We start from the raw sequence: 27,837 nt of genomic DNA on the forward strand, positions 1-27,837 counted from the left end.
CCAAAGTTTTGGAGTTCATGAGATGGATCACAAAGTTGTCTCTTGCAAAGGAATGTAGGATTGGAGAAATTGCCTGGGGCAGCAAGAGAAAATAATGGCAAAGGTAGAAATGAAGAAATTCCATTGAAATAGAAAGCGATGGTTCAATGACTTTCAAAACCACATGAGAAGGCGAAGGACTCAATTGGGATTGGGGATGAAGAGGCGAAGAGGAAAGGGAAGGAAGTTTTTAATTTGTGAGCTTCTTTCCGCTTGAAGAAATTGATGAGAAGACAAAGTTGTTACATTCTTATGACTCTGAGGAGAGACTGCTACTGGATTTATTGGGGCACATAGAAATCTTTAAGTTCGAAGATAGAGTGTCCTTGCAACAGATTGGCCAAAAGGAGTGTTTCGTAGTAAAGAAGGATGGAGTAGGATCAAATACTATCTTCTCAACAAAGAAGACTTGGTGTTGAAGATCTGAAGGGAGGTCAAAGTTCAGATGAGACCCTAATTTTAGAGGAGCCTAGTCTTTCTTGGGGGCTAGGAAGGTAGTGGGCTATTAATCCCTTTGTCATCCTAAATTCGATCTCTGAATCTTATCCAATTGAAGTTTGCAATTTGGGTAATGAAAATCTTGGGCTTGCTTAATAAACGCTGCCAACACTAAAGCTATTCTTTCTACTCCTAAGCATTCTTTTACATCATTTAATTCTCTTTTATGCCGTAAGGAGTCAATCATTGATGGTAAATTACAAATTATGGACCTTCTAGGCAATGAGAGGGGCAACTGTGAGGTTTAAATTTCTTGATGAGTTAGATCTTAGCTTGGCGAATTGTAAAGGCGAAGTTGTCAGGATTGGGGGAGTGGCTATGGGAAATAAGACAAAATCCTCTAAACTGAGTAGGGAACTAGGCAAACTTGCTTCCTTGATAAATTGTGGAAAGGGTGAAAGACGTTTGGTTAATAGCAAAATTAATCAATGAAGGTTCTTTCTTGGAATGTCTAGGGTCTAGGGTGCACTTGAAAGTGTAGAGTGGTTAAAAAATTAATTAATAGTCTCTTTCTTGATATATTATTTTTATAGGAGTCTAAGGTAGAGCTGTTGGATGGTTTTTTGGTGAGGAGTGTTTCGGATTGGGGTAGATTCTTGTGTGGGATCTTTGGGACTGTGTGGCGGGGGTCTTTTTAATTTGATTTGTTTCTTTTTTAATATGTTGTTGGAGGTGAGAGACTATGGTAATTGGTGGTTTGCTTCAATTCATGGATCCACAAGGTTTGGCAATGGTTTTTTATTTTTTATTTTATGAATTAGGAAGTTTTTTTGGTCTTTGTAGCCCTCATTGGGTGGTTGGTGGGGATTTTAATGTTATTCGCCATGGTTGTAAGAGGGGGCACTAGGGTGACCAATAGTAAGCCTGAGGGGGTTCAACTTTTCCATTCATGATTGTGATTTTAGGGACATAGGCTTGAGTATGATCTACTTGGGTTGATTTTGGGGGTAGGTTGTATTCTTCCCACATTGATTGTTTCCTTTTCACTAATGAGTGGGAAGTTATGTTCCCTAATGTTGCCCAAGAGGTTGTTGTAAGGCTTGTGTTGGTTCATTGCCTAGTTGGCTGGATGCTAATCCTATGCAGTGGGGTTCTACCCCTTTTAGATTTGAAAATATGTGGCCGACACACCCTTCCATTACTTGGGTGGGCAGGGTTCAAATTTTCGTGTTAGTTGAAGTTAGTGTAATGCTAATTGAAAGTGTGGAATAGGACATTTTGGGGACCTTAAGAACAAAAGGATGTGATCCTTGATGAAATTGAAGGCTTGGATAGCTAAGAGTGTGGTTTGGCTTGTGAGGAGGATAAGCTTAGAAGGGGTCACTTGACTCACCTTAGTGATGATTTGGATTTGGTCTTGTTTTGTAAGAGGGATTGTAACACCCAATTATTTCATTGGGTGGTGAATGGGAGCATTGGGAGGAGGAATTTTATTAGAGAATTGGGGTTAGATTTGGAAAGAGTTGCATATAATTCCAAACTTATTGGGGAAGGAATCATGAATTTTTGTAGAAGCTTGTCTGAGATTTCCGAGCATAGATTAATCATTGAGGGGTTTGATTGGTGCTCTATTAGCGAGGACTGTGCTATTTGGTTAAGGAGGTGAATGGGGCAGTATTTGAGATGGAGAGATACTCCAGGCCAGATGGTTTTACCAAGGATTTTTTACTTTATTTATTATTTTATTATTTTTTAGGAGAGTTTGGAGGTATATAAAGATGTTATTATGGAGTTCTTTCATGAATTTCGCCAATGGGGTGGTGGGGTAGAGTGTAAACTCTGCTTTTATGCCCCTCTTCCCTAAGACAGAGTGATCTAAGAAAGTGAGGGACTTTTGGCCAATTAGTTTGGTTACTTGCCTTCATAAGGTTTTGGCCAAGGTTATGTCTTGGGGGTACAATAACTTTTGAGTTATTTGCTTTCTTTAAGGATAGGAAAATTTTAGATGTTGTTTTGTTTGCCAACAAAGTGATGGAAGATGTGAGGAGGTGAGGGAATGAAGTCTTATTTAAGTTAGATTTTGAAAAATCTTAGACATGGTGAGTTGGAATTTTTCAGACCATGTAATGGACAAAAAAGGGTTTTGGGGAAGTTTGGAGACTATTGATTGAAGGTTGTTTGTTTGTCTTCTGTAACCATGTCAGTTATAGTGAATGGTCAATTGAGGGATTGGTTTAAGGTCTCTCTTGGGTTGAGACAAGGGCATCCTCTTATCCATTCTTCTTTACTCTTGTTGTGGATGTGCTAAGCCGTATGTTGAGTCTTGAGACTTGCTCAAGTTCTTGATGTGATTCAGGGGGCTTAAGGTGTGTAGGGAAGAGATGGTCGTTTCTCACCTTCAATTTGTGGATGATACCCTTTTGTTTCTTGAAGACAATGTTGTGAATTTTTGAAAGGTTTTTAACTTTGCTTAAATTTTTTGAGAAAAATTCGGGAGTAAAAATCAATGTCCAAGAGTGGGGTTGCAGGCATTTATTTGAGTAAGGATGTTTTAGAGGCTATTGGCCTTTAACTTTCCTGTGTCTCCCTCTAGGTGCCAATCCCAATTCCTGTTCTTTCTGGGAACTGGTGGTGGAGAGAGTAGGTAGAAGATTGGAAAAGGACTTATTTATCTGTAAGTGGTCGTATTACTCTTATCAGTGCTGTTCTCACCAATATTCCCATTGATTTTCTTTCCATTTTTAGAGTTGCAGCTGGGGTGAATCTAGCTATGGAGAGAATTATGAGATTTTTTGTGGTTAGGTATTGGGGATGAGAAGAGAGATCATCTAGTTAGTTGGGAGAAGGTGAAAAGACTTGAGCTTGGGGGGTTTGGGCTTTGGGAACTTGGTGTCTAAAAACATTGTCTTAGTGGCTAATTGGCTTCGGAGATTCCCCTAGGAGGCTGACTCTTTATGGCACATGGTTATTAAAACCCAGTACGGATTGCACATCAATGGGTGGGATACTATAGGTAGTGGTATTATTTCTTATGCTAGTAATTGGAAATTTATTTCTTAAGTAGCTCCGTGTTTTTTTCCTATTACTTCGTTATTGTGTAGGGCACAGGAATTGGGAAGATGTTTGGGTGGGTGAGGTATCTTTGGAATTTTTGTTCCCTCGTCTTTCTAGATTGTTCCTTTTGCATAGTGCAATGATTAATGCTTCGTATTCTCTTGAGGGGGGATCTTTTTCATAGAATTTTATTTTCTTGAGAAATCACAATAAGATAGAGGTTGGGATATGACTTTGTTGTTGCATATGCTGGATTCTTTTGTTCCTCAAATGGGTGGTGATTCGAGGAGTTGGGTTGGGGATTCTTTTGGTTTGTTGCCACAAAATCTTTTCCTGCCTAGTTGTTGAAAAGGCCAAATCTTTTTTTCCCCACTTGAACGACTTTGTTTGAGGTCAAGGTTCCTCGATCAAGGCTTTTATGTGGACTCTTCCTCTTAATAGGCTTAAGCTTAATACTAATGATTTGATTTAATTGAGAAGACCTTACGTGGCCATAAGTCCAAATATTTTGTGCCACGTGTTTGGAAGCCAAACATACAAGCGACCATTTGTTTCTACATTGTAGGGTGGCTAGGCTGCTTTGGGATTTTCTTGTCTTGGTTTTTGAGGAGGCTTTGGTGCTTCTTGAGACTATTGATGTTTCGCTAATAGTATGGTATGAAGGATTTGGGAGGAGTAAGCGGGGAAAGTTTTATCGAGGTGTATGGTTTGCAGCTTTTTTTTGAACTTTGTGGATTGAAAGAAATGCAAAGATCTTCATTGGAAAAATAATTATGTGCATTTCCTTTGGGACAAAGTTACTTTCAGGGATTCTTTTTGGGCTCGTTCTTTGAGTTTCTTTCAAGGAATGTTGCTATCGGATCTTCGAAAGGATTGGAAGATGTAATTGTTTTCTTTTGATTCTTTGTGTACATATTATATCTGTGTTGGGAGGATTTTTTATCCTTCTTTCTTTTTAAAAAGTAAAAATATAAAGTCGAGTTAATGCTCTTTCCCATGGTTCAAAATCATGGTTGCGGGTAACGTCGCGTAACGGTCGTGGGTGTCACGGGACGCGGGTGTTGTGTAACGGGAAGTAGGCATAATGGTGGTGAATTTTTTTCACGCATGCCCAACCATGCCAAAATTGGAAAATAAGCGTGAAATCCATTAATACATGATTTTTAATGAATTTTGAAGGCTTTCATTCAACCTACAAATGCTTTTTAATAGGCATTATTATTTTTATATTAATTCTAGTGCGCTGTTTACTAAAAAAGGCATATTTTTTTATAGTTTGCAATACTTTAATGGGTCAAAAGATGTAGAAATGTAATTAAAATGAAAATCAATTAATTAAAGACATAGAGTTACTAAAAATGAGTCAATAGACTCTAGACTCAATATACACATACATGAATTTGAAAAATGATTGGCATCTTGGATTCTTGGTGCTTGATTAGATGACTTCTACACAAGTTAAAAAAAAAGTTATCATCCTTATACAATAAATGAAGAATATAATGATACATATTTCATTAATTAGTTAATTACATAACAATATTACATAAATGATGGATTAAATTTGAACTTTAAGTTACCAACTATTAAAAAATTTTAGTTGATTTATACATATATAATACAATAATTTATATTACAATTTACAATTTAACAAAATAAATATGGAATTGTAAATCTTAAAATTTAATTATTTAAATGGTAGTGTACTTGAACTTGAGTCACTTAAGAGTTAGGACTTGACTAATTGTGTAGAAATTAGAATTTATTATAAATTGTAGATCTAATATTAAATTATTAATTTTCATGATATTAAAAAATATAATTATGTAGAATATTAGTTATTAATTTTTTACTAATCTTTACAAGTTTCTAAGTTCTAAGTTCTAAGTTCTAAGTTCTAAGTTCTAACTCTCTGAGAGTCTTAAGTAACTCTATACATTTTATATTTTAATAATTTTATACTAATTTTTTATTTTAATTAATAAATTCTACTTATACAATCATTTACAAATTTACATACTAATTAAATAATAAATATAAAGTATAAATTGAAATTATAAAACAAACTAAATTATTAATTCATAATAAATTAGTAATTTACAATTGCAAGTAGAACTGAAGTGAAGACTGAAGATTGAAGAAACAAACATACCCAGTTACCCACTCCCCACTCTTGAGCCCTGACAGAAGCTGCGAGAGAGCTGCTGCAGCTGCAAATCTGCAAGCCTCCAAAATCTGGAGGAATCGAAGGTTTCGAATAGAGGAATTGAAGGCTTCGAAGATTCTTAGCTGATTTTTGGATTCTTACGCTAGACGAAGGAGACGAATGACGAAGAGCGAAAAATCAAAAGGCTTCAAGGCAAAAATCGAAGCTGATTTTGGGAATTTCAAAGCTTCAGATCAGTAGATCGAAGCTGTACGAAGGAAACAAAGAGTGATTCGAGTGAAAGAGGGAAGGAACTCATCTTGTGGAGGCAGAGCACAACAAATCGAAGGCTTCGAAGCTGCTTCTTGGTTCTTTGGAGGCTTCAAATGAGGAGATCTAAGCTAGACAATGGAGAAACACACAAAATGGAGCATATTCGAGGAGATAAGGAAGGTACGCACGCAGTAGTGTAAGGGGCTGTTGGCCGTAACGTGTTGTAACGGTGGCCATTACCCACGTGAATTTTCTGCTCACTGCTAATGCGGCTTGTAACGGTATCGTCGGCCTGATTTTCCGTGACGTAACGGCCGTTATTAGCGTAATGGCCGTTATTTAATACCATGCTCTTACCTATAGCCCCATTAACTTGGAACTCTTGAAAATTCATTAGCTTGATCCTTAGCAAAATTTTGAAGTTTGATATTGTTAGATTAACACCTTGCCCGAAAGCTTAGGCTGTTAGGTTGTGGACTTGTGGGGTAACTATATATAGAAAGCCTTATGACTCCCGCATTGTGCACCCTGATTGCATACAAAGAGAAACGGATGATAAATAACACCCATTATAGGGAAATAAGATAGTTTTTGATGACCAAAAAATAAATGCGGGCAGCATGATTTGAACCCACCTCCTGCAACCATGCTTTCTAAGGTCATGTTAGATTACCAATTTACTAAAAAGGCTTAAACTGTTACGTTGTTGGCCAACAATTTATGTCCAGCCTTAAAAAGATGTCTTATTTTATTACTTTATTTTTGATATTTTGATTAAACAATAAACCTGTTTAGCCATGCTGAGCTTGGTTAGGTGACATTCTAGTATATTCATTAGCGTATTGAGTTTGAAGTTTCATATTGTTTTGTTCTCTCTGATGCATTCATGTTACTATTCAAAATTTGCTTTATAACATGCTTTTTAGGATCTCTTGCAGAGACAATGTATGTATTATATGTCTTATGGTTTGTTTCTATATGCTACACAGATGTGGACCTGCTTGATGCTGTATCCAGCGGCTCTCCGGATGTTATCCGATTTCTTACTGTTATGGCTATATGTAATACAGTTATACCCACGGAAAGGTGGTTCTAGCTTCTTTGTTTGTAAAATCTTGCTGGGATGCCCAAGAAAAGCATGGTTGCCATTTTAATGCTTTAAGCATCATCACAATTGTAAATAATATTATGGTTCCTAAATTATTTGGCTGTTTTTTATTGTCTGTAGCAAAACTGGAGTAATCACTTATAAGGCGCAATCTCAGGATGAGGATGCTCTAGTTAATGCTGCTGCTCGTTTGCATATGGTTCTTGTTAATAGGACTGCAAATATTCTTGGTACTACTCATTTTGCTTCTGGCCATTTCTCAAGATGTCTTCCGCTCATTTTTCAAGGCATGACTTTGATAGTGGAGTCAATGATATAACTTCCATGAATTTGTTCAATTGCAGATATCAAATTTAATTCTTTAATTATGCAATATGAAGTATTGGATACTCTGGAGTTCACTTCTGATAGAAAAAGAATGTCAATAGTGTTGAAGGATTGCCAGAATGGAAAGATTCTCCTCTTGTCAAAGGGAGCAGACGAAGCAATTCTTCCTTATGCGTCTGCTGGTAATCCTATTTATAACTGGTTTTTATTCCTTTTCCAATAAGGATTGCAAGAGAACTTTATTAGTTGTGTTTGGTGGTACCTGTCTTAAGTGATGTGATCTACACATCCACTTAATTTTTTCTTTTCCCTTACACGTTATTTGTAGATGAAGAATACGTGATAAATTATAAATCTAGATAAATATATGATAAATCATAAGTCTAGATAAATAAATGATGGATGATTATATCTGATGGGTGATTATTTTTTTCTTTCTTTAAATTATATATTGATAATTTGACAATGGAAGATCTAATTTTTTTTTTTTATATTTTTAATAAGCTTTATTGAATCTAGTTCACACTCGAAGTAGAGAGGAATTTGTGCATAAGTTGGGTGCTGGCTCTTACATCTGGTTAATTCAGCTGGGTTTTCTTTGTAATCTGACCAGGGATGACTGAAGCCACAATCCTAGAGATTTTACTATCCAGGTCATGTGATATGTGATAGGGTATTTTCCAAATCAGACTCCACTGTTGTTTTGGGCATAGATTCCCAACTCCCATGCCCTTCATGGTAAAGCTGTTGATGCAGCATTTGGCAAGCTGTATGCTAGAACATGTGGTTAGGGGCAAAGAATGGAGAGCTAAAATTTTGTTATTGTCAATTAGCATTGAAGACCGACCACTGATGAAACTGGTCGCTTTGGCACTGCTGCAAACTGTGCCGACTGAAATTGCTCTGCTGCCTCTGCAATGTTGTAACCTGCAAGCCTATAATGTTGCAATGGTTTTTAATGTGTTAGTGTTGAGTGTTTGATATATACAAGATTTAAAATAGATGCAATAGAATCTTTGTATTGTATTCGGCTCAATCCTTTATACTATTTTAGTAAAAGATTGGGCCGAGTTTAATTGCAATTCAATTAAGGGAACGAAGAGTAATTACTGGATTCCATTACAAAGTATCCATTGCTTTGAATTCAAATTTGATCTCCTTCCATACCTTTCAAGCAGCAGCTAGTTCAGGACTTCACTTGCTAGCCTCACGGATAATTTCATTACCCTCATTAGCAAGATCACGTCCCTTATTAAGCGCTTGTACACATGCTTCTAGAGCTACTCGATTAGCTACAGCACCCGGCGCATTTCCCCAAGGGTGTCCTAAAGTTCCTCCTCTGAACTGTAGTACGGAGTCATCTCCAAAGATCTCGGTCAAAGCAGGCATATACCAATCGTGAATACCCCCCGAAGCTATGGGCAAACGAGTGTTGAGTGTCGAGTGTTGGTTGTTAGACCAACACTAAGGTACTGAGGGGTGAAAAGCTGTTGAATGTTGGCCAACACCAAGGGAGTTAGGCCATAACATAAGGGAATAAGGAAGGACCGAAGGTGGAGTGGAGGAGGGTTTCCATATAAGGGACTTAGGATTGAGGAGCCATCGCACATGGGTGTCTAGTTATCAACCCTGAGGATTGAGTATTCAGGGAGGAGGAGAGAGCAGAGACAAGTAGGCAACCCTAAATTGACATAGTGACTTTTAAGGAAGGAGGAGGGCAGAGACGGTGAGACAATATAATTTGGTAACCTGTAAGCCCCAGCCCTAAATCTGAGCCAGGGCTGCTGGATCCTGGGGAACTGTGCCTTGGGTATATTTCTTGGTTTTTTGTTAATAAAAAAGAACTTCAATTGTTGGTTGGTTTGGGTTTTTTTACTAGCATAACTGATAACCAAATTGGATATAATTCAGTACCCATAAAAAATGAATCTTAACTGGTTAGATCGAATTGGTTTGGTTTGGATGGTTTGAACTGACTTCTGCACAGCCCTACCGTATGCTACTTGAAGCTGATTTTGTTGGCGCCCTTCATCTGGATTGGAGATGGATCATGGTTGTTTGTGTCTATATGGCATGTGTTGGGCCTGTTAGCACTTGGGTAAATAGATGGGAGCTGCGGAAGGCAGGTGGAGATGGATGTGGCAGAGCAGATGGGAAATGGATTCTTTGTCTACTGTTGCTTGAACTTTCTTATAATAAAATAATTTGATGAGGAACCAACATATTTAAATTATCTACTGACATCTTCAGAGCTGTATGACTAATGATTGGATCTTGATTTAGCTGGAAAATTGTAAATTGCCAACAGCGGCACTTCTCTTAGAGGCAGAGAGAATGGGGGATCAAAGGTGGGTGGCAATTGACCCACCCCCTACCCCCTTTTCTTCCCCAAGAAGAATAGAAATTCTTAGGCCCTTCAAATTTTTTTTAATATTTACAGCATAAATCTTAATTCACCCTTCTAAAAGTTTAGATATTTTTCCTGAGTTTGTTCAATATAATCAATGGGATGTCTCTGTAGTGGCTCTACTTTGCCCCCTGACAAACCTCCGACATAATAGTCAGAGGCGCGAGGCGAGCTGAGGCGCAAAGGGTCTTTGAAGCCGAGGCGCGAGGCGAAGGCTTCGTGAGGCGCACAATTATTAAAATGGTGTAAAATATCTATTTGGGGTAATTTATATATGAACATATGAATATCTAGTGATATTAGAATTTAAAATGGCAAAACATTCAATAACAAAATTGGAAATTTAATAAAATTGCCAAGACGAAGCCCAAAAGCATCAACAATTCAACATAGTTCAACATCAAAAGAAAAGAGTACAATAAAAGATTTCAAAATATAAAATCTAAAAATCCTCCTCAATCATCACTCATCACTCATCATCAACTAAGTCGGCGAAGATATCATCATCTTCCTCTTCATCATCAGAATTGTTTTCTCCAACATCTTTTTCCTCTTCCGTCTCCTCTGCACTATCCACTTTGATTTCTTCCTCATCTACAAGTTCCAACATTGTGGTCCGACCCCTAGCACTTGTTGCATTACTAGATGAAGCCCTTCCTCTTCCTCTAGACAATGATGGCACATTTGTACTTATTCTTGATCTAGTGTGATGCAGGGGGTTATTTAGTCCAGCAGCATTAGCAATAGAATCCTAAGTCAAATTATCATCTTCAAACACAAGTTCACCATCCTCATCAGAATCACCATCCATCCTACCAATCAACCACTCATTGCTATCATCAATGTCCTTTAGGAGGATGGGATCAATGATGTCATGTTTGTCGTATCGACGCCTCAGAGTTCGATTATATTTCACAAATACCAAATCATTCAAGCGTTGCTGGGATAGCCTATTTCTCCTTTTGCTATGAAGCTGCAAAAAGTTTACAGTAATATGGTTAATAATGATTCTAAAAAGCAGTAGATTGGTAGTTCTTGTTCTTTAATAATTAATCCATGATATACTAATGACTTACATGTTGGAATATGCTCCAATTTCTTTCGCAGCTGGTAGCACTACACGTGAGGCTAAGAATTTTCACAGCAAACTTTTGCAAGTTTGGAGTTGTTGATCCATATGCCATCCACCATTGCGCTGTTATAAAATAAATTTTAAATGAATACCTACTAGGTAAATAGCAAAAATAATTTTCAAAAATAAAGAGGTAGTACAAATGCCACTTTACCTGGTGCTTTTGTCTTCCTTTGTCTCATTGCCAAACTAATTCCAAAGACACCACTAGCGGCATTGTATTTTTCCAACTCATTTGAAACTTTATCTTGCATTTCAATAGATGGCAGTAACCTTGCAATACATTTGTACAAACCCGTCATGATTTCTTCATCTTGCAAAATGTTGGGGTTTGAATAGAAAAATTCTGGATTCAAGTAGTGTGCAGCTGCATGCAACGGTTGATGGAGTTGGCATTCCCACCTCGTATCAATAATTTCAAATGCCTCCTTGAATTTATCCTCTCTCTCACCAAAAGCCTTAGCTATGGCTTCCTTAGCCCTATCCATTGCTTCATAAATGTATCCCATTGCAGGCTTCTTTTCCGCATCAACCAAACGGAGTACACGAACAAGTGGACCTGTTAACTTAAGAGCATAGACGATGGTACTCCAAAAAGTAGGCATCAAAACAATAGTAGTTGCTCTTTTGCCAGCCACCTCCTTTGCCCATTTAGTAGTATTCCAATCTTCAGAAGTAAACATCTTCCTCAAGTTGTTCTTTTGAAGATGGATTGAACGAAGGGTGTTGAAGGCAGTTGCAAATCTTGTAACTGCAGGTCTTAATAACTCCTTTCCTCCAGTGAACTGTTTCATCAAGTTGACAACGCCAACACGATTATAGATATAGCCATTCAAAAAAATTGCCCTTTCAAAGTTGCATGAATTGAAGGCATCTTCCCAATATCCTCCAAAATTAAATCAATGCAATGAGTAGCACACGGTGTCCAATATAAACGTGGCCTCTTTGCTTCCAACAATCTCCCTGTTCAAAATTCAAGGAATGAAGCCGTTAAAATATTAAAATAAACAATATATACACTATAGAAAGTAGTTCTAAAAATAAGTTCTTACCTGCTGCAACATAGTTTGATGCATTGTCAGTTACCACTTGAATCACATTTGATTCTCTAATTTCCTCTACCATCTCATCAAGTAATCTATACATTCTATCTGCATTCTTGACAACATTAGAAGCATCAATAGACTTGATGAATACTGATCCCCTTGGAGAGTTCACTAAAAAGTTGATTATGTCCTTATTAGCAACTGAATCTCTCCAACCATCAGACATAATTGAGCAGCCATATTTTGTCCATTCCTCCTTATGGACCTTCAACAACTCTTTCATTCGGCTAACTTCCTCCTTTAGGTACGGAACTCTCACTTCATGATAGCTAAGTGGCTTTATTCCAGGACCATATTGTCCAATTGATTCAAGTGCCACTGCAAAGCTGCTAAAACGTACAGCATTAAATGGTATCCCAGCATCATACATCCACCTAGCAAAATCTCCCATTGCCTTTTTTCTTAGTTCTTTCTTGCACGCTTCATTTATTGATGTTTGCTTCATCTTCCCTTCTTTCTTAGCTTGAACCGCTTTCTTTGGATCGGAGTAAAAAACAAGTCTATAGGCCCCTTCTGTTTTGGTTTCTTCAAGTTGGATTGGTATGATCTTTTACTTCCATCACTAGTAAGCACTCTCTTGCCACAAATGTCAATTTCTTGAACTTCATCTTCTTCATCTTCACCGTAATGATCTATATCATCAAAGTCGGGCAATAACTCATTTTCCTCCTTTTCCATATCTTTCTTCAACATATACTCTTTAATCTCCTCACGTACATGAGAAGGGCACTTAGAGCATTCTTTCACATTTCAAAATCCTCCGACAATGTGTTGTTTTGCCCGAAATATTCCTCCCCTTGTGACTTTAGCACAAAAATTGCAAGTCAAATTATTTCTATTTTTTTGATCCTCCAAATGTGCATACTTCCATGCGGGATCTTTCTTTGCCGAGGCCTCACATCTAGAACTAGAATCCATTTAAGATTTTAGACTTGGTATCCCGTATCCTAACTGAAAAAACAATGCATCATATATTTAAAATTTAAGACTTACATAATGCATTTTCAAACAAATTAAAAAAACAGTAGCTAAATTTCAATAAAAAGAATAAATATTATGTATTAGTTATAATTTATAAACTTACATTAATTAAACTTAATATTATAAATTAAAAAACAGTAGCTAAATTTCTGTAAAAAAAAAAAAATATTATGTTATTAGTTATAATTTATAAGCTTACATTAATTAAACTAAATATTATAAATTAAAAAACAGTAAGCTTACATATAAAGAAGAAGAAGAAGAAGAAGAAGAAGAAGAAGAAAAAGAGCAGGTAGCAGTCAGCAGTCAGCAGTCAGCAGCATGCAGCAAGCATGCAGCAAGAAGAAGAGGAAGAAGAAGAAGCAGAGAAGCAGCAGGCAGCAGGACGCAAGCAGCAGCAGCAGCAGCAGCAGCAGCAGCAGCAGAAGAAGAAGAAGAAGAAGAAGAAGAAGAGAAGAGAAGCAGCAGGCAGCAGGACGCAAGCAGCAGCAGCAGCAGCAGAAGAAGAAGAAGAAGAAGAAGACTTACAAAGGTTCGAAGGCTTAAAGACGATCTCCAGCTGGTTCGAAATGTTGAAGGTGACGTGACAAACTCACGTTGTGCTCGAAGGCAGTCAGGCGAACTCACGACTGCTTCGAAGGCAGGCAGACGAACTCGCGAGGGCTCCGGTTGGCTCAAAACGAAGTCGTGCAGGTCGTGCTTCTTCAAAATGTCAAAGATGAACTCACGATCTTGGTCGAAGCTCAAAGACGAAGTCGCGAAGGCTTCCGGCTGGTTCAAAGGCTCGCAAACGAACTCATGAAGGGCTTCGAAGGGTTGAAAGGGGCTAGGGCTTTGTTCGTTTGAGTCGAATGAGGGATACGAGTCTGGCTTGGGCTATTTCTCTCCTTTAAATGGCTTAAAAATACACAAGGTGCGCCTCAATGCACCTCGCGCTTCATTGCACCTCGTCTCGCCCGGGGTCGCCTTGCCCCACCTGGCATGAGGCGGCAGACTCATCGCCTCACTGCGCCTTGCGCCTGAGGCACGCTTTTAACTACTATGACCTCCAACCCAAAAAATAGAAAAAGAAAAAGGAAAAATTTTCTAGCTTTCTCACTTATGTCTTCCTCGTAGGGCCTTGCATGGCCATATCATCTTTAGTAAAAGCCTAAAGGCAACATATTAATTTTCTTATAGTGTAGCTGTCAAATAGTATTTCCTTCTGAGTATTGGTTTCTATGTGTTTCACATTTTGTGTCATATTTTGTATCATGTTGTGTATGATAAGATACAATTTATACCTGAAACTAAATATTAGGGTTTTGGTAAGACATTTTAATGTTTGAAAGTTCATTTAACTTCATTGTATCTTAGAAGGCATTTGTTTTCTAAACCTGTAAGAAAGGAAGAATTTGTTGTATTGTTGGAGAAGTCTAACTTTGTACCTTTTTTTTTTTTTTTTAAAATAAATAATTATTGATATTTTGTTGGGTTAGTTTATATTAAAGGTTAAGCCTTGAATTCGAAGTCGTAAAATTTTTTGTTAATGGCATTTTGCCACATTGGCTTAAGTATTATGGTATGGTGAAATAGTCAAGTATTTTAAAAGGATTATAGTTTACTTTGGTGAAAAATTATAGTTGACTTGCATAATAGGTTTATTAGAAAACTAGAAGCTTGTATCAGCATAACTAAGTTGTTGCAAAAAGTTTGTGTCTACCGGTATTGTGCATATTTTGAGTGGTTTGTATCTTTGTCTTTCATACAGTTAAAAATAATATACCAATCTGCAAAATGTTCCATAATGCATCACATCATTTGTTTTTATTTATAGTTTTTATGATGGAGGGTGTTGACTGGCTACCTGGGGGTCACTATCGCAGCAACCCCCTGCCATGGTTGTCACGTAAAATACTGGTTTAATCTTGTGAGAAATCAAACCCTGGATGTATTATTTATTATTCACTGCCTTTTGTCTGTATCTTGTGACTTTTTGTGTAATTAATAAATATGTTGTTGTTATTATTATTTGTGGGATTCTGAAGGTACCTTGTGAAGTTAATTTATTGCTAAATGCCCTCACTGTACTCAGCTATTGCATACATGAAAATTTTGGTTGCTCACACTCAATTTACTTCAGGACAACAAACAAGAACTTTTGCAGAAGCAGTAGAACAGTATGCACAATTAGGATTGCGCACATTATGCTTGGCTTGGCGTGAATTGAAAGAAGAAGAGTACCAGGAATGGTCTTTGATGTTTAAAGAAGCTAATAGCACATTGGTTGATAGAGAGGTAAAGGGTGCATCTCATTTATTTATCATGAATATTTTTTTTCTTTTGACTTTTGTCCAGCAGAAGTTGGTAAATAATATGTCCAATATCTCTTATTGCTTTCTCTTGTAGTGGAGACTAGCTGAAGTCTGCCAAAGATTAGAGCATGACCTTGAAATCCTTGGGGTTACTGCAATAGAGGATCGCCTTCAGGTTTATAGAAATTTTTTGTTGGGCATTATAATCCAGCTTGCCGCACAAAAAGCAGCACCTCATATATTGTGTCTTATAGTGGAATGTTTACAGTGCTGTAGTAGCTTTAGTTATAATTGCTAGTGCATGTCATAATCTTTGTCTAATGTTCCAGGATGGCGTGCCAGAAACAATTGAGACCCTAAGAAAAGCAGGGATTAACTTTTGGATGCTAACTGGAGACAAGCAAAATACTGCTATACAGATTGCTCTTTTGTGCAACTTTATCTCTCCAGGTAGATTAACTTTCTTTACATTTCTTTGTTCTATGGTATTGCACATTTGTAAATTATTTCTTATTTATTTATTATTTTTTTGTTAAATATGAAAGCGTCGAGGATAAGATTTGAATCTCTCACTTTGAGGATTCTGTGCACTACATATGATGTTCTCATTAGGGATGTGCAATCAGCCAGTTAGGCCAATTCAGTCAATTAACTGAAAAAATTCGGTTAACTATTCATCATAACTGAACCAACCGAACTGCCCTTCTTACCCGACCCTTACCTGACCGAACCAAATTACAATTAATTATGGGGAAAAAAATATGATTGCATGCTTTCAAAATTCAACATAATAATTTTCAAAAATCATTTCTATTAAATCCATGTTATCTTTTTATAAAATTTATTTTTACTTTTATTATATCAATCAATTATTAATACAATGTAAACACACAAGATACTAAGATGGAACTCATGTGAATATTTGACATTTAACAAAATTAACCAAAATTCACTCAAAATTCAAATTCTTCTGCATATAAATCGTCAAACATTCAAATTCACTTTGAACAAAATTTATTGAGTTGCTAGTTTATAGTGTGCTTGACTTTGAGTATATAAATATAAATTATATAATAAATCCATATTCCTAGTTCAAGCATTGTCAGCATAAATCCATGAAATTCCCTCGACTCTCGAGGGTCTAGAGTCCATAGTCCATACTGTGCTCGACTCTCGAAGGTCCAGAGTCCATACTTTGCTCCACTCTCGATAGTTCAAGGTCCCAACTATTATATTACAGATCAAACATGAAATTCAAACTAATAAAAAAAAAAGGGCAGCCTGGTGCACAAAGCTCTCAAAATTAAGACAAAAAAAACAACATGAAATCTAAACTGTTTCTGAAAAATTAAAACAAAATCTAGAAGAAAAATTGAAATGGCTTCATGCATCAGCTACCACTTCATGGCTTCTTATCTCACAAGCTCCCACTCCCCAAGTCCTGGATCTTAAGCATAATCTCAATGTGAAACTAACCCTATGTCTTTCTTTGATTGACTTATTCATCAATTGTGGACTCCAATGCAACCTTTGACTGCTCTAAAAAATTGTATAGAAGCACTTGTAAGTTATAATAACTAATCATTCAATGAACAAATGAAAATTTTTGATAATATATATATATATATATATATATGTATGTATATATAAATATAATATTACCTTTTTCTAGATTTTCAAGGTCATCCAAGTCTTCTTCAACCTTAATTGGACTAGATGAACCCCAGATTCAATCTTGCATACATATAAGAGCTTGCACAATTTTTGGAGTCAAAGAATTCCTAAAGGCATCAGGAACCCGCCCCCTGGTGCTAAAAGTAGACTCTGAAGCAATTGTAGAGATGGGTATTGCTAAGATGTCTTGAGCCATATGTGAAAGGATGGGAAACCTTGGACTATTTAACTTCCACCACTCCAAAATATCAAAGCCCTCCATGTCATTTTTGCAATCCTCCTCCAAATACCTATCCAAGTCCGATTTGTTATCTCCCACTCCAATTTGAGTCTTGAACTTTTGATACAAAACTTTGAACTTTTGTTGTGCTGCCCCTTGACTAGTGGAGCTTGAAGTTTCACTTCTGCTTGATTCTTCATTTTTAGATTGTGATAACTTCTTATACTCAAGGAACAATTCAAATGTGGCATCCTTAACCTCTTTCCCCATCAATATACCTTTGTCACCTTCATACATTGTAGAAAGAGCATATTGCACAAATTCCAACTTACGTCGAGGGTCAAGAACAGATGCAACAAAAATCAACATATTCATTTTCTCAATGTTTCCCTAGTACTACTAGTATTTTTCCTTCATTTTCATGATCATTAAACTCAACTCCAAATCATCACTACTTTCCCACTCTTTTAGGAGACAATTAATCCCATTAATTTCATCAAAAAAGGTATTACTTGTAACATACAAAGAATTTGAAACTCGTAAAGTGACGTCATAGAAGTGTTCCAAAAACATCACAAACTTTCAAATCTACTTGGTGTGCCATCCCTAGCCTCAAGCTTAGTTCTTAAAAAAGGATCTTTATCCCTAAACCTATCAAAAACTATTTCATATCTTTTAGCTGTGTCTAGCATCATATAAGGAGAGTTCCATTGAGTGCTAACATCTAGGCATAACACCTTTTTGCATTCCACTTTTTCTATTTCTGCACAACGCTTGAAATTTTTCAACCTAGTTGGTGAATGCCTAACATATTTGACTGCATCTCTAACATGAGCAATTGAATCCCCCATTTCTTTCAAACCATCTTGCACAACTAGGTTAATTATATGTGCAATGCATCTCATGTGAATGAATTTAGCCCCTAGAATGTCCTTTTTCCAATTTGAAAATTTTGTTTTTATGTAGGCAACTGCACCTTTATTTGAACTTGCATTATCTACTGTCAGAGTAAACACATTGTCAAGTCCCCAATCAAGCAAACACCTCTCAATAGCCTTACCTATCTCCTCACCTCTATGACTAGAAATTGGACAAAAGTTAAGGATCTCTTGGTTTAATTTCCAGTCATCATATATGAAGTGTGCAGTCAAACACGTATAATTCACCTTTTGCAAGATGTCAGTTGTGAAACTAACCCTTTGAGAGGAGGTTTTCAAAAACTTTTTCACTTTAACCTCTCTTCCATGTGAAGGTCGTAACAATCCCTAGAAATTGTCCATCTTGATGGATTTCGAAAACGAGGGCATGCAACTTTCATAAGATTTTTGAACCCCATACTCTTTACAAATTTAAATGGCAATTGATCAACAATAACCATATAAGATAATGCCTTTTGAATTGCTTCTTGGTCAAACTTCCAATTTGTAAGAGTTGCCTCTGATAATTTAGTTGTTTGTTTTGTTTCTTCAAAATATGGATTTTGTGGACATCTAACCATATGATATCTAAGTGTGCCTGTACCATTTATTTTAGTATTAGCACAATAATCAATATGACAATAATGACACTTACCCTTGGTTTCACCGGACTTGGTCACAAATTTAGTGAAGTGATCCCACACTACAGATCTTGGTCTCATTCTCTTCCTTGTTTTTTGATTAGATTTAGTGGGATGATTAGTACCACTCTTAGTTGTCATGCTTGGATTTGAAGGTTGATGTTGGGAAGTCATTACTCATTTTTCCTTTAATATCCGAAAAAAGAAGAAGAAGGTAAAGCGCAATCATAAATAAGAACTCTCAAATGGGTTAAAACAAATTCACATTCAAATTGACTTAGTTGCACTAAGTCTAATGACAAAGAAGAGTGCAAAGTACAATCACTATGGATGCTAATTCATACAAAAACCTTGATTGCATATAAAGCCTCGTAAGTCCTTTAAGTTCATAGTATATTGTTTACCTCAGTAAGAATGATAATTCATACAAAAACCTTGATTGTAGTTTCTATTTTCAGGTTTTTGCAAACACTTAGAGAAAAATGATTTGGAGAACGAAGAAAGTGAGAATAAAAAAATTTATGGGACAATAAGGCAAAGACATCCAAAGTCCAGATGCTAACATCCACTTCATACGAAGGTTGAAAAGGATCTAACAAATTAAGAAGCAAAGAAAGCTCTTTTGCACCCCATATCATTGAGATCTGAGCAAAAGTGAAAACCTAATAAAAACAACCCTTATAAGAAGGAATTTAGTGCAAGCAAACATACCTAGATCAGCCATGATGTAAACTAATCTTTGAAGAAGACTTGTAGGAATCGTTTCTCTTGCCTATCCTTCTTTCTATCTTTATTCTTCACCAGATCATATGGGTAAACTAATGAGAGAAAGATTGGTGGCAAGAGGACAATATCCGACCCTATATATATAGCTATTATCCGACTCCGCATAAAAGTAGGCATTAATAGGAAAAAACCCTTCCACTTCTCCATTAACTCTCACATCATTTGAAAGCCAAAAGCCACCTTAATCCATTAATCCAAAATGTCCATTGGCCTTCCATTTCACGTGGTTAATAATTCTATATTTTCCCACTTGGCCCATGTGAATGACATTTATTTGGATTAACAAGATAACCATAATATGCGCATAACATTCGCTTATTCATACTTTAGTGAGATTACAACAATATAATAATTAAATAACTTAATAACATGAGTCATGGCTGTAAATATCAATAAAGCATCATCTTCCCTTCCATGTACTACAATGTTAGCAAATTATTTAATTATAACTCATAATAGGAAGTAACCATAATGTCCCTGTAATGTCTTTGCCAAAGACTATTCCTGTTAAAAATAATCCATCTCCATAATTATGTAATTGATGGTAAACAGGAATAATGTTCAGAAACACGATTAGTGATATCATTATACATGCTATAGAACGAAACATAAAGATCCCCTATCATACATCAGAGATTACAACAAAGACCCATGTGATCAGCGTGTTCCTTAATTGCCTTTGGTGCCAATCCCTTAGTTAAAGGATCTGCTATCATGAGCTCAGTCCTAATATGTTCTATAAGCACTGCCTGTTTCCGAACTTTCTCCTTAACGGCCAAATATTTGAGCTCCATATGCTTAGTGCCATTAGAATATTTGTCGTTCTTGGAGAAAAAAACTGCTGCAGAGTTATCACAATATATTCTCTTCGGCCTGACAATACTGTCGACAATTCCAAGTCCCGAGATAAAATTCTGCAACCATAAACCATGAACTGTGGCCTCAAAGCATGCCACAAAATCAGCTTCCATAGTAGAAGCTGCTATGATAGCCTACTTGGCGCTTTTCCACGATATTGCTCCTCCATCTAATAGGAACAAGTAATCAAAAGTTGACTTCCGACTATCAACACAACCAACAAAATCTGAGTCGGAGTAACCAATCACCTCCAACTGATCATATTTTCGATACGTGAGCATATAGTGTTTTGTTCCTTTCAAGTATCGTAAAACCTTCTTTGCAGCTTTCCAATGCTCCATCCTGGGATTACTTTGGTATCTCTCGAGCATTCCAACTGCAAAACTAATGTTCGCTCTCGTACAGGTTTGAGCATACATTAAGCTTCCAACAATAGATGCATAAGGAATATTTTCCATTCTTTTCTTTTCTAATGCATTTTGTGGACAATCCTTTTCACTGAACTTGTCCCCTTTACAAATAGGAGCAGGAGTGGTTGCACATTCAGCCATATGAAATCTTTCTAGAACTTTATTGATATATCCCTTATGAGACAACCCTAACACTCCACGTGATCTATTACGAAATATTTCAATTCCTATCACGTAAGTTGCCTCACCCATATCTTTCATTTCAAAGTTCATAAAAAGAAATCTCTTGATGTCATTCAATAAACCAAGATCATTATTGGCAAGCAATATATCGTCAACATATAGAATCAAGAAGATAAACTTGCTCCCACTGACCTTTAGATATAAACACCAATTAACGGTATTTTTCTTAAATCCAAAGGACATGATGGTATCATGAAATTTAAAATACCATTGTCTAGAAGCTTGTTTAAGTCCATAAATTGACTTTTTTAATTTGCAAACCATATGCTCCTTTCCTTTAATCATTAAACCTTCCGGAAGATCCATATATACCTCTTCGTCTAAATTCCCATTCAAAAAAGTAGTTTTCACATCCATTTGGTGTAACTCTAAATCAAAATGAGCCACCAAAGCCATTATGATTCTAAGAGAGTCCTTTTTAGATACAGGAGAGAATGTCTCTTTGTAATCAACACCTTCCTTTTGAGTGAAACCTTTTGCTACAAGTCTGGCTTTATATCGTTCAATATTGCCATTACAGTCATGTTTGGTCTTAAAGACACTTTTACACCCAACTATTTTGAAACCTTCAGGAAAATCAACAATGTCCTAGACTTTAGTTTGTTCCATTGATTTCAATTCATCATTTATAGCATTGATCCACTTTTCAGAATCATTACTTTCACTGGCTTGTGAAAATGAAATCGGATCTTTACTTGTCCCTAAATTATAACTAAATTCTTTCAGATATACCAAATAATCGTGTGAAATAGCTGATCTTCTTTCTCTTTGAGATCTCCTTAATGCTATTCCTCGTGATTGTTCTGCAACTGGTTCATTAGTGACATTCTCATTATGGAGTGACTGATAACTAGATTGTTGTTCAATGTTATCATACTGTTCGATAACTGGAGAAACAAAAATTTCTGTTGAAGTTCTGGGCATCGGGATAGGCACTCGAACTTCAATTACCACATTACGTGATACATCACTCCTACTAATTTCACCATTCTTAAGGAATTTGGAATTTCCAATTTCAACAATTCTCGTACTATGGTTAGGACAGTAAAACCTATACCCTTTGGACTTCTCTGGGTAACCAATAAAGTACCCGCTTACAGTTCTAGAGTCCAATTTCTTTTCATGTGGATTATAGATCGTAGCTTCTGCTGGACAACCACAAATACGAAAGTGTCTTAAATTCGGTTTCATTTTCGTCCGCTATTCGAAAGGAGTCTTTTGAATTGCCTTACTAGGAACCTGGTAAACAAATAAACGACTGTCTTAAGAGCCTCCATCCACAATGAAATGGGTACTGTGGAGTTACTTAACATACTCCTAACCATTCCCATAAGAGTACGATTATGCCTTTCAGCCACACCATTTTGTTGAGGCATACCAGGTATTGTGTATTGTGCACAAATACCATGCTCTTTTAGGAATTTAGCAAATGGTCCTGGACATTGCCTAATTCCATCATACCTACCATAATACTCACCACCTCTATCAAATCGAATGATTTGCACCTTTTTATCCAATTATCGCTCAACTTCAGCAATATATGTTTTAAAAGCGTCTATTGCTTGAAAATTTTCATGCAACAAATAGATATAACCATAATGTGAAAAATCATCAATAAAGGTGATAAAATACTTTTCTCCACCAAAAGACGGTGAGTCAAAAGGTCCACATACATCAGTATGAACAATTTCCAGAAGATTTCCACTCCTCGTGGCCCCTTTCTTTGTATATTTGATTTGTTTTCCTTTAATGCAATCAACACATACATCAAAATCAGTAAAATCAAGGTTTGTAAGAATCCCATCTTTTACTAATTTCTCCACTCTCTCTTTGGATATATGACCTAGTCTTTTATGCCACAAGAAAGAGGAGTTTTCATTAACCTTGCTATGTTTAGTTCTAACATTATGATGCAGGGTGAGGAGTGTTTCAGAAATTTTTTTTATTAAGATTAAATTTATATAACTCCTCAGATAAAACACCAGAACCAACACATAAGCCATTTTTCAACAAACGGAAACCTTTATGTTCAAAATACAAACCATAACCATCATTATCTAGTCTTGACATGGAAATTAAATTCCTAGAAATAGTTGGAACATAAAAAGTATCAAACAGGTCTAAACAATGACCTGACTCTAAAAACAAACGAAAGGTTCTAACACCAACTACTAGTACTTGATTTCCATTTCCCAAGACTAGAAAATGCTTATTTTCCTTTATGTTCTGGATCAAAAGGTATCCCTTTCTTTTCGAACCAAGCTCTAGGCAATTTTTCTTTAAATGCCCATAGCCATGACAGAAATAACATTTCGGTCCATTATGTTCCTTCTTGCGAGCCTCATTGCCATGAGAAGGTCCGCAACCTCCAATGGATCTTTCTTGAAACTCTTTTTCGGTTTCTTTCCTTTGCTTCCAACTGCATGACTCATGACATTCATAGAATGTTGTCCTTGTTGCTTAAGCCTTACCCCTTCTTGAGTTAACATACTTGCCAATTCATTCACATTCTACTTTTCTTTAATAGTGTTATAGTGAATTTGAAATGGCCCATACTGAGGAGGTAAAGAATTCAGAATAAATTGAACAAGGAAGCTCTCTTCAACATTCATTCCCAGTGAGTTTAGTCTAGTAGCTAGATTAGTCATATCAAGGACATGTTCGTTCATTCCTCGGCTATCATCAAACTTCATGATGGTAAGTTCAACCATTAATCTCCTAGCAAGGGACTTGTCTGCTGAACGAAACTGATCTTTCACAGCCTTAAGATATTCCTTTGCATTTTCAAGTTGAGGAAGTGTTGTTTTAATATTGTTTGCTATACATATCCGCATGAACATAATACTTAATCTGTTCAACCTTTCCCATGACCTATACAAAGCTTGCTGCTCTGAATTGCTTGTTTCAGCAATAGCAGCTGGTTTATCTATTCGCAGAGCTAAGTCCAGATCCAGAGCACCAAGGTGAAACTGAATCTGTTCATTCCAGTCAGAGAAATTTGTCCCATTAAAGATTGGAACAGAAGAAGCTAGCAAATGTAGTGAAACAGGAACAGACACTGCGATAAAATGATCACAACATTAATGCTTTGAGTAAAACACTTTCATTAGTAAATTGCGTTCAATCTGTGGATTAACTTATGCAATATACTAACATTTACATTTACTAGTGATTTTCACCCACCCAGACATAATTGATAACCCTTTAAAGTTCGATTGGTCTGTCACCTTTGGGCATCCATCCCAATCTCACTACCATTCTTTCAATTATCCTAGCTAATTCAATGATTACTTGAAAGTCGGTGCACCTTTGGGTCAACCATAATAATCAAATAACCATTCTGTAATAATTTTTGCAAAATCATATTTCAATTCAATGTTTATAACATTTCTTAGTAAGATCACTTTGGTGACAACATGCTAACCATAAAATAAACATTGATTGATTCCTTGCTTAGCAAAAAATTGTCCAAGCTCACAATAGATAAATAAAATCCCAGAATAAGACTCACAGCAGATAAATAAAATCCCAGATTAAGATTTTCATCATGAATGATGTATAAAGTTCGGACCATAACATTTCAGACCTTGCATGCATAAATACATTTATTAACCCAACATAAGTGAGTCCATACTAAACTCAAACAATAAAGCATGCATAACGAAATATTCCCTGATTGCTATAAGGCTGTTTGCTAGGGTGGCGCTGATGACATGGTAGTGAGCCTAGTGATTATTGTGCTAAATTATACTGGGTAAATTTTTAGGTAAGTAGGGGGTCACAATGGACCGCTTAAGTCCCAATTTCCTATACAGAACTTTTCCTTAGATACGTAATTAGCACAATATTTCACTATAGTGGTGATGACGATTTCGGAATCATGATATAACAATCCAATAAATCCAACGACTATATGCCTCCATCAATATTTCATTAAATCCGACAAACAACATGGAAATTTTCCGAAATCAAATGAACAAACATTATGAACGCTAAACATTACACAATTAACAAAATCAATTTCTATATTAAAGGATAAATATGATAATTTCAACCTAGGCTCTTATTCCACATGATAGAATTTATTCTGTTGTTTTTCTGAAATTATAGGATGTTTAATTATCATGATCTTCACATATATTTTCTTTATGCTGAAAACTAAAGAATCCATAAACAAACATACCTGGATCAACCATGATGTAAACTAGTCTTTGAAGAAGACTTGTAGGAATTGTTTCTCTTGCCTAGCCGCCTTTCTATCTCTATTCTTCACCAGATCATATGGGTAAACTGATGAGAGAAAGATTGGTAGCAAGAGGACAATATCCAACCCTATATATATAGCTATTATCCCACTCCCCATAAAAGTAGGCATTAATAGGAAAAAACCCTTCCACTTCCCCATTAACTCTCATAGCATTTTGAAAGCCAAAAGCCACCTTAATCCATAATATACTCAATATAGAGAAAGAAAATGGATGAAATCCATGATATGAATCTCCACTAGTTTTCATGAGAAACTCTATCCCAAGATTATCATCCCAAATATTCTCTTGCAAGCCAAGTTAACTCTAAATCTTGATTGCAAAAATGCAAAAAAAAATTAGCTTCCTAATGGCAAAGATTGTAGCCACTTTTGTGCAAGGATGGATGCTAAATTCTTGAGACAACTCCCTTGATCTCATCCATAACTACACAAAGAAGGGAAGAATTTAAAACAAACCCTTGATGTATTGGAAATTCTCTAGATTATCACAATTCACAACACTCTTTCTTTGTCATTAGACTTAGTGCAGCTACTAAACAACGACTAGTGTTCACACGAATCACACAATTCAAAACACTAGTAAAATATACTTGAAAATTTTCATCAAACCAGGATAACAAATATTAAAGCAGCTAGAAACAAAAGATCAGCACATGATTCACAAATCACAACTACCAATTCTTAGGTTATCCGTATGCAACAAAGATTAATTGTATAGAATGCAGAAATGGCACAAATCTCAAATCTAATGACTTGTAACAACCTAAGAATCTAAGTCTGAGAGGTGCTCAGGCAACGGCCACAGCAAGGGCTAGGGTGACGGTCACTGGCTCACAGCGAGGGCTAGGGCAACAACATGGCGATTGGCGATAGCTAGGGCAACGACAAAGGGCCAAGGGCGAGATGACTCAAACTCTCGAAGTCTCTACTCGATCTTGAAGCCAATTTGTTGAATGGTGAGATGGAAGTTTTGATTTGGAGTAGGGGCGAGCTATGAGCACAACAGACTGAAGGAGTGGTCGCTGAAGTTTCGATTTGAAGGGCCGGAGGTTGACTAGTTGGTGTGGTCGTTGACTCGTTGGAGCGCAGAAGCTGGTTGGTTGGTGATTAGCGTGGAGGCTCGCTAGAGTTGGATGGTTGGACATTGGACGGCTGTACTAGAGCTTGGAGGGTGGAAACCTGGAGGCTAGACTGTTGGATGCTAGAAGCTTGGAAATTGGAAATTTTGATTGGTCCAATGGGAAGTTGGGAACCCTAATTCCCAAAGGCGAAGTGTGGAATTAGAATCGTGGATTCGGAATGTGGATTGTGGTTTGTGGAACTCAAATCTATGGAGTGCAAGAGCAGAGTGCCTAGTGTGGACTGTGGAGTGGGTAAGTTGGTAAATCGGGTTAAGTTAACCGGGTTATTGGTTAAACTTTGACTTTTAAAATGTTAACTTAACTATAAATTGAATAATATATATTAATTATTAATTAATTATATAATTCAGTTAAATTAGTTAACCGAAATTTATTTTCTCCATAATTGAACTGAAAACCGAATAACCGATTTTTCCCAAATATAAAACCGAATCGAACTGAACTGAATTGAATTAAAATTAAACCAAACCGAACCGACCGAATTTGGTGGGTTATTTTGATTAATTCAGTTTTCATCGAATTATGCACACCCCTAGTTGTCAGCCCTTCACTTTCCAACTTGCTGATCTTCATCTTCTAAAAACAGTAATGTTTCCATTTTATTTCTATTGAGTTCAACTATTTGGGACCAGAAAAGGTAATGCTTGTAAGCAATCTCATCCTTTTAGGATCTTCAGTTGCTTTCTTCCTATGATGAATCTATCTTTATCACACTCCCAGTTCCATGGTCTTAAATTTCTGCGAAATTGTTAAACTTTTTGTCAAAATTTCGGCATTCCACCACCATTGAAATTGAAATGACAGTCAATTTCGTCTTGCAAAAATTTTTGTCAAAATTTCCTTAAATCATCAAGAATTTATCAAAATCTTAAAATTTGAGCTAAATTTTAACTATAAAATTAAATTTCCCCAAAATTAGAATCTGAGATTTGAAACCAAAATAGAAATTTCTCTCTTAATTAATCTTGTTCTTTTTTAATTGAAATTAAAGATTCTTGCGGGAAGGATACAAATGATAGATTTCGTACTTTCGAATTGTATGTAAAATTAGAGTTATATACTAGCTACAACATTCTATTTGGTCAACTATATTTAAATTATTGTTCTCTGTATATAAATGACATTTAACTAATTTATGAATTTCATTTACTTTATTTAAATATGTTTAATAAGATTATAATATTACAATTATTGCACCTTATGCATCACGTACATGTCATTGATGTATTTTATTATAATATTTAAGTTCTAAATCATGCTTTACTAGTAATTTTGTTCATTTTTTAAAATTGAAATCGAAATTGACACTGATATTGAAATTTCCATAATTTTTAAGCCTTGAAATTTTAGTCAAAATTGAAATTTAAGACCCTG

At 36.1% G+C, this 27,837-nt stretch overlaps 1 protein-coding gene across 8 annotated transcripts in view; it reads left to right on the top strand.

The window, feature by feature from the left end:
- Nucleotides 1–27,837, top strand: part of LOC131149486 (phospholipid-transporting ATPase 2) — a 155,269-nt gene that overhangs the window by 78,230 nt on the left and 49,202 nt on the right. For all 8 annotated transcript variants that reach the window (XM_058099948.1, XM_058099949.1, XM_058099951.1 and 5 more), the window contains 6 exons: nt 6,940–7,036; nt 7,179–7,288; nt 7,403–7,567; nt 15,134–15,288; nt 15,400–15,480; nt 15,635–15,755. In XM_058099948.1, the coding sequence (XP_057955931.1) occupies nt 6,940–7,036; nt 7,179–7,288; nt 7,403–7,567; nt 15,134–15,288; nt 15,400–15,480; nt 15,635–15,755 (729 nt within the window). The remainder of the gene's footprint in view (nt 1–6,939; nt 7,037–7,178; nt 7,289–7,402; nt 7,568–15,133; nt 15,289–15,399; nt 15,481–15,634; nt 15,756–27,837) is intronic.

The sequence above is a fragment of the Malania oleifera genome, chromosome 2 (assembly GCF_029873635.1).
Source record: "Malania oleifera isolate guangnan ecotype guangnan chromosome 2, ASM2987363v1, whole genome shotgun sequence".
Lineage (NCBI taxonomy): Eukaryota > Viridiplantae > Streptophyta > Magnoliopsida > Santalales > Ximeniaceae > Malania > Malania oleifera.